The sequence below is a fragment of the Nomascus leucogenys genome, chromosome 3, assembly GCF_006542625.1.
Source record: "Nomascus leucogenys isolate Asia chromosome 3, Asia_NLE_v1, whole genome shotgun sequence".
NCBI lineage: Eukaryota > Metazoa > Chordata > Mammalia > Primates > Hylobatidae > Nomascus > Nomascus leucogenys.
In genome coordinates, this window is record NC_044383.1 from 39,312,656 (window position 1) to 39,324,755 (window position 12,100).

At 40.6% G+C, this 12,100-nt stretch overlaps 1 protein-coding gene across 4 annotated transcripts in view; it reads right to left on the reverse strand.

Moving 5' to 3' along the window:
* The window catches only part of PLCE1 (phospholipase C epsilon 1), a 345,535-nt gene that overhangs the window by 73,459 nt on the left and 259,976 nt on the right, over positions 1-12,100 (reverse strand). For all 4 annotated transcript variants that reach the window (XM_030809243.1, XM_030809242.1, XM_003255240.3 and 1 more), the window contains 5 exons: positions 7,015-7,197; positions 5,214-5,331; positions 4,483-4,639; positions 650-772; positions 422-558 (listed from right to left, as the gene is read on the reverse strand). In XM_030809243.1, coding sequence (XP_030665103.1) covers positions 422-558; positions 650-772; positions 4,483-4,639; positions 5,214-5,331; positions 7,015-7,197 — 718 coding nt within the window. The remainder of the gene's footprint in view (positions 1-421; positions 559-649; positions 773-4,482; positions 4,640-5,213; positions 5,332-7,014; positions 7,198-12,100) is intronic.

Sequence of the window (12,100 nt, forward strand, 5' to 3'; positions counted from 1 at the left end):
AGTGGCTCATGCCTGTAATCCCAGCACTTTGGGAGGCTGAAGTGGTAGATCACGAGGTCAGGAGATTGAGACCATTCTGGCTAACATGGTGAAACCCCGTCTCTATTAAAAATACAAAAAATTAGCCAGGCATTGTGGCACATGCCTGTAGTCCCAGCTACTCGGGAGGCTGAGGCAGGAGAATCGATTGAACCCAGGAGGCGGAGGTAGCAGTGAGCTGAGATTGCACCACTGCACTCCAGCCTGTGCAACAGAGTGAGACTGCATCTCAAAAAAAAAAAAAAAAATTCTCTTAAGTGTTTCCCTACACAGCAGTAATAGCATACTATGTGGGACAGGCTCAGAGTTTGTGTGACTGGACCTCTGACCTTAAGTTTTAGACAGTTTGGTCCCAAAAGGAAATCTAAAATGTTCAACAAACCTAGGTCAGGCTGAAGATCGCTGGTGTTTTCATCAATTGTCAGGTTGGTGTAGAGTGGGGCTGACTCGGAGCCAGATCGGTTGCAGGGCACTGCATAGACATCAAACAGATCCTTCAGGTCCTTGCGGCTCCTGACACTGAATGAGGAATGGAAAACACCTCTCATTGAGTATCTTTATAGAAATGGGGGGGCCTGAGAAAGAATAAGAAGGAAACATAACACTCTACCTGAATGATTTGAACAGCTCAACAAATTCAACAAAACTCATGTTGCTATCTGAAACCATGAAGCTCTGAAATCCCTTCATGCCGCCTTTGATCCGCCCGTGCCAGCTACTACTGCTCCAAGCACTGCAACAAAGACAAGGCCTTCATGGGCACAAGGGCAGGCCACTGTTGTGATTCTGTCCCACCAGACTTGCTCCAATTAGCAATACGAGCAAAAGGATGAGTGCAAGTTATTTAAGATTGAAGCTATTTTCCAGTACTCTCTTTTCACTTCTCTTAATCTATATTGTATCAGAAGAAATAAAACATGTTGTATACGAAAAAGAAAACATGTTTCTAGTCTATTTAATAAGGGCCCAGGGCTGAGGTTAATATTCCTCTATTAATCAAAACAGTTCTTTGAAACTGCAGGACAATGGGCAAAATAACTCAGTGTTTCTGAAGATGTCTTTTTTAAAAAGAGCCTCAAATTACTCATTCTTAATCTATGGGAAATAATGCATGTTCTTTTCTATATTCTAAGTTATAGAATCACATTTAAGAAGAAACTTTTGAGTGTATTGTCTGATTCCTTTCTTAATCAGTCCTTAGATGAAAACAGAGAAGATCTTTTAAATATTAATGGAAAATGTGAATCGGAAAAATGTTAAGAATGGAAAGGGCTGGGTGTGGTGGCTCATGCTTATAATCTCAGCACTTTGGGAGGCTGAGGTGGGAAGATTGCTTGATCCCAGGAGTTCGAAACCAGCCTGGCCAACATAGTGAGGCACTGTCTCTAATTTTAAAAAATTTAAAAAAGAATGGAAAAAAGCCAGCTTTGCCTAGGATTATATTTGCACTTTCCAAGGCTGTATCTATTCAATGTAGAAATATCAGTCAACTCAGAACAGCCTTACGGTTTCACAACATTTTTTATTTTCTATGCTGATTTCCTGACACAATGGTATGAGAGATGTTTTGATTATGGTTTGTAGTCAAATTAATGAACAGGATCTATTTTTTTAATTATACTTTAAGTTCTAGGGTACATGTGCACAACGTGCAGGTTTGTTACATATGTATATATGTGCCATGTTGGTGTGCTGCATCCATTAACTTGTCCTTTACATTAGGTATATCTCCTAATACTATCTCTCCCCCTTCCCTCCACTCCACAACAGGCCCTGGTGTGTGATGTTCCCCACCCTGTGTCCAGGTGTTCTCATTGTTCAATTCCTACCTATGAGTGAGAACATGCAGTGTTTCGTTTTCTGTCCTTGCGATAGTTTGCTGAGAATGATGGTTTCTAGCTTCATCTATGTCCCCACAAGGGACATGAACTCATCCTTTTTTTATGGCTGCATAGTATTCCATGGTGTATATGTGCCACATTTTCTTAATCCAGTCTATCATTGATGGACATTTGGGTTGATTCCAAGTCTTTGCTATTGTGAACAGTGCCGCAATAAACATACGTGTACACGTGTCTTTATAGCAGCATGATTTATAATCCTTTGGGTATATGCCAAGTAATGGGATGGCTGGGTCAAATAGTATTTCTAGTTCTAGAGGACCTATTTTTTTTTATCTTGGATTTTAAAAGTTTTTTTGAAATATTTCAAATATGTAAGTATAGAGAATATCATGACGTCTATTTTATGTATATTAAATATATAATCTAAAAACTATATATTTAAGACTATAAATATAAAATACATAGTTTGTTGAAGTGACTCTCAACCCTGCTAACAATGTTCACTCATGGAAAATTAATTTGTGCTGACATTTGAAGGTCACCTTCAGCAATGAAAGAGCACTACAAATTGATAGCTTTATAGCATTTTGCAGGCATAGGTTGTAGGTTGTCGATCCTCAATGTAGTGCAAGAAACACAGTGTAGAGGTGCAGGAAGAGGAAAAAGGTGACTTCATTATTTGCAGCTAAAGAAGTAAATTTCCTGTCTTGCTTCTTTCTGGTTGCAGGTCCAGCTACTGTCTGTAGGGACCCATTTCCCTTTGATTCTAGGAAAGTCTGTTTGTCCACTCTTTCCACTACCAGACTTAGGATTCGGTCTAGCTTTCTCCCTTAATAGCATTCAAGCTGATTTTTCCTCTCCTGCCTTGTGTTTTCTTTCTGTTTTAAAACACTTGAGTGGGTGCTGATCCCTGTCCTCCTGGGGCTGGCCTTCTGATCTTGCACCTGGCATGTTAATTTCTCTTTTTAAAATATTTTCCTCCCTTACTTTGTCCTTTCTTTTCCTGCTCATGAATGATTGAAATAAACGGGAAATGCCATTTAATCCAGGTTCCTTGCTATTTACCCAGGATACTACACAGGCTAAAAGTATAATAAACAGGATTCTGATTTTTGTAACTTTTAGTTTTGTTATGAATCTAAATTTACATAAAAGTTGCAACAGTGGTACAAAGAATTCCCATATAACCTTGACCCATGCTCATCCATTGTAGAATGTGAATGTATAAAACATAAATTATAAGTTCATTGCTCACATTGTGAAAGAATTTTTATTTAAAAGATAATTTACTGTAGGATTCTTTTTTCTTCCCTTTTTTTTTGAGATAAGCTCTCACTCTGTTGCCTAGGCTGGAGTGCAATGGTATGATTACGGCTCACTGCAGCCGGAACCTCCCAGGCTCGAGTGATACTCTCACCTCAGCCTCCTGAGCAGCTGGGACCACAGGTGAGAACCACCACACCCGGCTAATTGTTTTATTTTTTGTAGAGATGGGGTCTCTGTTGCTCAGGCTGGTCTTGAATTCCTGGGGGCTCAAGTGATCCTCCTTCCCTGACCTCCCAAAGTGCTAGGATTACATGTGAGAGCCACTGTGCCCAGCCAGGATTCTTAATAACAAGCTTCCAAGAGAAAGAGAGAGAAAGGGAGAAAGAGAGAGAGGGGGGTGGGGAGAGAGGGAGGGAGGGAGAGAGAGAGAGACAGAGAGAGAGAGAGAGAGAGAGAGAGTGTGTGTGTGTGTGTGTGTGTGTGTGTGTGTGTGTGTGTGTGTATGTGATAAAGTAAAGAGTTCCTGTTTTAGCTTGGTTCTGTCTGGAACCTCCACATTTCTTAAACTTTAATGTGGGATACAGGGAGATGGAGCAGCATTCTGGTTCCCTTTGGAAGTCTGCCATTTTAATATCATTCCTTCTTCTAAGAGGGTAGATATTGTTTCAAATATGTAATTTGCATGGAACTTATAAAATAATTTATCCAGCTTTAGATTTATACTTAAACATATCCAACTTGCTGTGATACTTGAATTCATTCCTCTAGACATACGTAACTGACATATGAGAAAAGTATTAAATATATTTCATCGATTAGCAAAGGGGCCAAATAGTTTACATTAAAACAATCTATTTTCTCTTCTTCATTTAGAGCAGTGCTATCCAATAGAACTTTCTGCAATGATAAAAAGAAATGTTCTCTATCTACACTCTTTGGGATAATAACCATCAGCTACTTGTGGCTATGGAGCACTTGAAATGTCACTACTGTGACCGAGGAATTGAATTTTAAATTTTCTTTAATTTTAATTAATTTACTTTTGAATTTAAATACCCACATCTAGCTAGTGGCTAGTGTACTGGATAGTACAATTTGGAGAATCATGGCTTGGGTTTTGTTACTGCTACTGACCTTTGGAGTAATATGAGAAGGTAGGAGTACAAAATTGGGAAAATTAGGATCATTTAAAATTTTGGGATTTTTCAGTTTTCAGTTCAGCTATACGTCAAAATGTGAAATAGTCTTTCCATAGACAACTGTAAAGATATGCCCTTCCACACAACTGGAATAATGTGAAGGGTCCTTATGTTTTATCATGTTAAGGCCCCACCTGGATGGGCTCTTGTTTGAAGAAGACAGCACAGGGGAGGACACTGGCCTGATGGGAGATGACGTCCCGGCAGCCAAGTTGGGGGACCCAGCTGTGGTCAAAGAGTGGGCTCTTCTGGAAGGGAGGGGGTTTGGAGGGTTAGCGATGGCATTCACCTCTGTGAGGATGAAAGACAGAAAAGAGACAATGACTTAGATTATACTGTCCCTCAGAACCAAATACAAACCAGAGAGGCTTCTGGATGTCTGAGCAAATCAACCTAGGCAGCTGGTTTCTATACAAGAAGCACCAAAATATCTTTATGAATGGGCTAATCTCATGGGGTCTCAACTGGCTACATGTTAGAACCGTCTGGGCAGCTTCAAAAATAAATAGATATTCATGTCCCAGCCAGAGAATATCTGAATCAGTTATTCTTGGATGTGGCCAGAGGAATCAGATTTTCTTAAAAGCCCTAATATGCAGCCAAGGTTGAGAATCACTGGTCTAATCCATGAAATTATACCATGATATCTAATATTCCCTATCAGTAATGGCAAGTTAATTAATGGGGATTTTATTCCAAGCACACTATGCTTGCAGACGTACCTTTAGGTTTCATTGTCTGGTTAGGACAAAGAGTTTTGTTAGAAATGTTTGCAATGCTTAAATCACAATTTAAAACCAAATGTATACTTTTTTCCCATAAAAATTAAAAAACAAAAGTCTCAGATGTAAACATGCCACTTTACCTGATTCTTCTTGTTCATTAATGTCTTGAGGATCAGAACCACTCCGGCTTCGACACTCTTTGTGCATCTTGGCCTTTCGGGTTGCCATCTCATCGTCAGTTACCTCTCCACTCTCACCCTGAGAACACAAAGCTCACGATGGCTCCAAGCCTGTATTTCTCTCTCATCACTGCTTTAGTTCAGGTAGGTCTCTGTTTTCTGACCTACCCACCTTCAATACTGCCCCTCCCTGGTAAAACCGGTAAAGACCTACGTTAAGGCTGACCGAGTATTCTCATGTCATATTATTTCATTTGTTCTTTACTATACAGCAGTACTCCTCAGGGGAGGGAGGCAGACAAGAGGCGGCACACAACCTCTGGAACCTCTGTGTACAGAAAAAAACTGTGAAGCAGATAAAATTTGACATGAGCATCAAAGCCTCCCATAAGCAAAGAGAGTGGCACTTTTTCTAGATAGATGATATGGTTTGGATGTTTGTCCCCTTCAAATCTCATGTTGAAATGTAATTCCCAATGTTAGGGGTGGGGCCTAGTGGGAGGTGTTTGGATCATGGGGGTGGATCCCTCATGAATGGCTGAGGATCATTCCCTTGGTGATGAGTGAGTTCTAGCTCTGACTTCACACAAGATCTAGTTATTTAAAAGTGTGTAGGCTGGGTGTGGTGGCTCATGCCTGTACTCCCAACACTTTGGGAGGCTGAGACAAGTAGGATTACTTAAGGCCTGGAGTTCAAGACCAGCCTGGGCAACATAGTGAGACCCCGTCTCTATAAAAAATAAAAAAATTAGCCAGGCATGGTGGTGTACACTTGTGGTCGCAGATACTCGGGAGGCTGAGGCAGGAGAACAGCTTGAGCCCAGGAGTTTGAAGCTGCAGTGAGCCATGATCACATCACTGCACTCCAGCCTGGGTGACAGAGCAAGACCCTGTTTCTAAGAGAAAAAAAAAGTGTGTGGCACCTCTCCCCTTCTCTCTCTCTCCCGCTCTTGCCATGTCATGCGCTGGCTCCCGCTTCACCTTCTGCCATGACTGTAAGCTTCCTGAGGCTGTCACCAGAAGCAGATGCTGGCACCATGCTTCCTGTACACCTGCAGAACTGAGTCAATTAAACTTCTTTCCTTTATAATTTACCCAGCCTCAGGTATTTCTTTATAGCAACACAAACAAATAGCCATGAAGCAAATATATTTATCACTTCATAGTGATATTTCATATTATATAGTTTATAATACATAGTGCTAATATACTTTACATTGTGTTCTACACACAGCATTTGGGGCCTCTGTGATCTCTGTTCTCTTCTAGCCCTTCCTTGCCCACAGAGTGCTCATGCTCTAGCCATCCAGAACAGCATGTGCTTCCTTGAACAAGCTGTCTTTTACGCCTCTATGCTGTCTCCTCTGCTGGGGATACTTTCTCCTATGTTCTTTGCCTGGTAAAATCCTACATGTTCTTCAAGACCTGCATGTCAGTTGCTCTGTGGAGCCCTCTGTGCCTGCCCCTCAGCTGTTTTGCTTCTCTCTGCCCCCACAGCACTTTGTGGATGACTCGACGACGCCTCTTTTTAGCTTGCACTGTGTTTGTTTACATGTCTATGTCCTTCTGTGGACCTTGTCTTTTCCCTGGTGTTCCTGGCACTAGCATGGCACCAAGGAGGTATGTGGTAAGCCCTTGTATCTTCTGTTTTATACCTGATTTTGTCCTCAACCCAAACAACCTAAAGTGTTTTATGGTGATGTTCACCATACAGTGGTCCTGGAAGATGAGTCTGATGCTTAATAAACAAATAACACTCTACCCTCATGAGGATTTTCTTCTTTTTCTTGGTAGTGCTTATGCCCAGGGTGTTGTTTCTCTGCATATTGGGCTTCTCAGCATTCTTTGCTGATGTTCCGGGGCTGGGGTTTCTAGCATTCCATCGTCTGCCACCAAACAACTCCACAGCGTGAGCCAAAGTTGGGCCTTCATACCGTCCATCCTCCTGTGAAAGAGCCACATGGTGAACACAATTGGAAGCACCAAGCAATGGGGAAGTAAATATATTAATGTCTCCCAGAAAATTCCAAGAGGTGGAAGAGCACAGACGGCCACAGAAGAACAATGATCTGGCCACCCAAGTGGCTCTGTTTTCTAACTCACAAGATTCTCTGTCAGGAATTTCATCATGTCCCCTGTTGTCCTGGTCACATCCCTGCTGAGTTCCAGTGACAGGCTTTAATATACCAACTCGGGAACAAAAACTTCCCATCCCATTTACAGAGGTTAAATTGCAGAACTACCACTGTAGGAAAATTCATTTAGACTTACTTTGCAAATTAGGGCCTTGGAGATCTTGGAAGGGAGGGGGGCAGGGTATTAATCTAAGTAAAATCAAGTTGTATTTGTCCATTATTGCCAGGTAGGTTTTCACCTAGTTTGATGCTTGGGACAGTCTGACTGTCTGACTTGAAATACAGGGTATGTGACATGCATGAAATTCCCTTTGAAGGGCCCCATGGAACTCCTAAAATAGTTGGGCTGCCATCCTTTTGAGTGGCTGAAATCTAAAGATAGGGAGCCCATGGGACTCAGAACACCATACATATTAGGATGCTGTGAGCAGCAACAACACACTCAAGGGGCAGGCAATTGTTCACAGTAGCTACTGCTTCTAAGGCAACTCTGTGTAACATCCTGTAAGTAACAGCAGGGATCTATTAATTAAACAATTGTCAATGATTATCCCCATAAGTCAGTTAATAAAACCACAAAAAGTTGCCTATGAGCTAAAGATGATATTGATATTTCACACATTGTATAAGTGGGGTCTTTAAAAATTAATTTCCATGTACTGTCTTTACTCCTCAAAAACATTTAAGGCTGGTTCTCCTTTGCAGTTCCAAAGAAATGCTTATAGATTTTGCTTTGTTGCAGATCATATGCAAAAAACAAAGAAGCTTTGTGTGTGTGTGCTTGCTCCTTCAGCCTAATGTTTAATAACTATCTGGCTTTATGACTTGTACATTCCCACTTCCTGCATCCTGTTGTGGATCCCAGGATGCTGAATAACTTGGGTACTTGACAAAGAAACCTTTTGGTGACCTCTTATAGTGGGACATTGTAACTTATGGCTGTCCATGATCTGTTTCTCCCTTCTCTAACCATACCCCAATTTTACTTTAACTGTCTCTTCTCCACTGGATATAGTCTCGATGGGTATGTCAATCAAGCTGAAACATCCTCCTTTGACCAATGATTGGCACATGATCCCAATAAGCCAATCAGAATCCCCTTCCTGGAGCAGGATTCTTGAATGCAGTGATATAGAGAATGAAAATGGTTGGAGACCAAGTCAACAGAATATACATTTTTTTCAGCACCACACCACACCTATTCCAAACTTGACCACATAGTTGGAAGTAAAGCTCTCCTCAGCAAATGTAAAAGAACAGAAATTATAACAAACTGTCTCTCAGACCACAGTGCAATCAAACTAGAACTCAGGATTAAGAAACTCACTCAAAACCGCTCTACTACATGGAAACTGAACAACCTGCTCCTGAATGACTATTGGGTACATAATGAAATGAAGGCAGAAATAAAGATGTTCTTTGAAACCAACGAGAACAAAGACACAACATACCAGAATCTCTGGGACACATTCAAAGCAGTGTGTAGAGGGAAATTTATAGCACTAAATGCCCACAAGAGAAAGCAGGAAAGATCCAAAATTGACTCCCTAACATCACAATTAAAAGAACTAGAAAAGCAAGAGCAAACACATTCAAAAGCTAGCAGAAGGCTAGAAATAACTAAAATCAGAGCAGAACTGAAGGAAATAGAGACACAAAAAACCCTTCAAAAAATTAATGAATCCAGGAGCTGGTTTTTTGAAAAGATCAACAAAATTGATGGACCGCTAGCAAGACTAATAAAGAAGAAAAGAGAGAAGAATCAAATAGATGCAATAAAAAACGAAAAAGGGGATATCACCACCAATCCCACAGAAATACAATCTACCATCAGAGAATACTACAAACACCTCTATGCAAATAAACTAGAAAATCTAGAAGAAATGGATAAATTCCTCGACAAATACACCCTCCCAAGACTAAACCAGGAAGAAGTTGAATCTCTGAATAGACCAACAACAGGTTCTGAAATTATGGCAATAATCAATAGCTTACCAACCAAAAAGAGTCCAGGACCTGATGGATTCACAGCTGAATTCTACCAGAGGTACAAGGAGGAGCTGGTACCATTCCTTCTGAAACTATTCCAATCCATAGAAAAAGAGGGAATCCTCCCTAACACATTTTATGAAGCCAGCATCGTCCTGATACCAAAGCCTGGCAGAGACATAACCAAAAAAGAGAATTTCAGACCAATATCCTTGATGAACATTGATGCAAAAATCCTCAGTAAAATACTGGCAAACCGAATCCAGCAGCACATCAAAAAGCTTATCCACCATGATCAAGTGGGATTCATCCCTGGGATGCAAGGCTGGTTCAACATACGCAAATCAATAAATGTAATCAAGCATATAAACAGAACCAAAGACAAAAACCACATGATTATCTCAATAGATGCAGAAAAGGCCTTTGACAAAATTCAACAACCCTTCATGCTAAAAACTCTCAATAAATTAGGTATTGATGGGACGTATCTCAAAATAATAAGAGCTATCTACGACAAACCCACAGCCAATATCATACTGAATGGGCAAAAACTGGAAGCATTCCCTCTGAAAACTGGCACAAGACAGGGATGCCCTCTCTCACCACTCCTATTCAACATAGTGCTGGAAGTTCTGGCCAGAGCAATCAGGCAGGAGAAGGAAATAAAAGGTATTCAATTAGGAAAAGAGGAAGTCAAATTGTCCCTGTTTGCAGATGACATGATTGTATATCTAGAAAACCCCATTGTCTCAGCCCAAAATCTCCTTAAGCTGATTAGCAACTTCAGCGAAGTCTCAGGATACAAAATTAATGTACAAAAATCACAAGCATTCTTGTACACCAATAACAGACAAACAGAGAGCCAAATCATGAGTGAACTCCCATTCACAATTGCTTCAAAGAGAATAAAATACCTAGGAATCCAACTTACAAGGGATGTGAAGGACCTCTTCAAGGAGAACTACAAACCACTGCTCAATGAAATAAAAGAGGATACAAACAAATGGAAGAACATTCCATGCTCATGGGTTGGAAGAATCAATATCGTGAAAATGGCCATACTGCCCAAGGTAATTTATAGATTCAATGCATCCCCATCAAGCTACCAATGACTTTCTTCACAGAATTGGAAAAAACTACTTTAAAGTTCATATGGAACCAAAAAAGAGCCCGCATCGCCAAGTCAATCCTAAGCCAAAAGAACAAAGCTGGAGGCATCACGCTACCTGACTTTAAACTATACTACAAGGCTACAGTAACCAAAACAGCATGGTACTGGTACCACAACAGAGACATAGATCAATGGAACAGAACAGAGCCCTCAGAAATAACTCCACATATCTACAACTATCTGATCTTTGACAAACCTGACAAAAACAAGAAATGGGGAAAGGATTCCCTATTTAATAAATGGTGCTGGGAAAACTGGCTAGCCATATGTAGAAAGCTGCAACTGGATCCCTTCCTTACACCTTATACAAAAATTAATTCAAGATGGATTAAAGACTTATATGTTAGACCTAAAACCATTAAAATCCTACAAGAAAACCTAGGCAATACCATTCAGGACATAGGCGTGGGCAAGGACTTCATGTCTAAAACACCAAAAGCAATGGCAACAAAAGCCAAAATCGACAAATGGGATCTCATTAAACTAAAGAGCTTCTGCACAGCAAAAGAAGCTATCATCAGAATGAACAGGCAACCTACAGAATGGGAGAAAATTTTTGCAACCTACTCATCTGACAAAGGGCTAATATCCAGAATCTACAATGAACTCAAACAAATTTACAAGAAAAAAACAAACAACCCCATCAAAAAGTAGGCAGAGGACATGAACAGACACTTCTCAAAAGAAGACATTTATGCAGCCAGAAAACACATGAAGAAATGCTCATCATCACTGGCCATCAGAGAAATGAAATCAAAACCACAGTGAGATACCATCTCACACCAGTTAGAATGGCCATCATTAAAAAATCAGGAAACAACAGGTGCTGGAGAGGATGTGGAGAAATAGGAACACTTTTACACTGTTGGTGGGACTGTAAACTAGTTCAACCATTGTGGAAGTCAGTGTGGCGATTCCTCAGGGATCTAGAACTAGAAATACCATTTGACCCAGCCATCCCATTACTGGGTATATACCCAAAGGACTATAAATCATGCTGCTATAAAGACACATGCACACGTATGTTTATTGTGGCACTATTCACAATAGCAAAGACTTGGAACCAACCCAAATGTCCAACAACGATAGACTGGATTAAGAAAATGTGGCACATATACACCATGGAATACTATGTAGCCATAAAAAATGATGAGTTCGTGTCCTTTGTAGGGACATGGATGAAACTGGAAAACATCATTCTCAGTAAACTATCGCAAGGACAAAAAACCAAACACCGCATGTTCTCTCTCATAGGTGGGAATTGAACAATGAGAACTCATGGACACAGGAAGGGGAACATCACACTCCGGGGACTGTTGTGGGGTGGGGGGAGGGGGGAGGGACAGCATTAGGAGATACACCTAATGCAAAATGACGAGTTAATGGGTGCAGGAAATCAACATGGCACATGGATACATATGTAACAAACCTGCACATTGTGCACATGTACCCTAAAACCCTAAAGTATAATAAAAAAAAAAAAAAAAAAGAAACATACAAGTAGGTCCAGCACTAAAATGCCAAAAAAAAAAGAAAATGGTTGGAGATCAGTC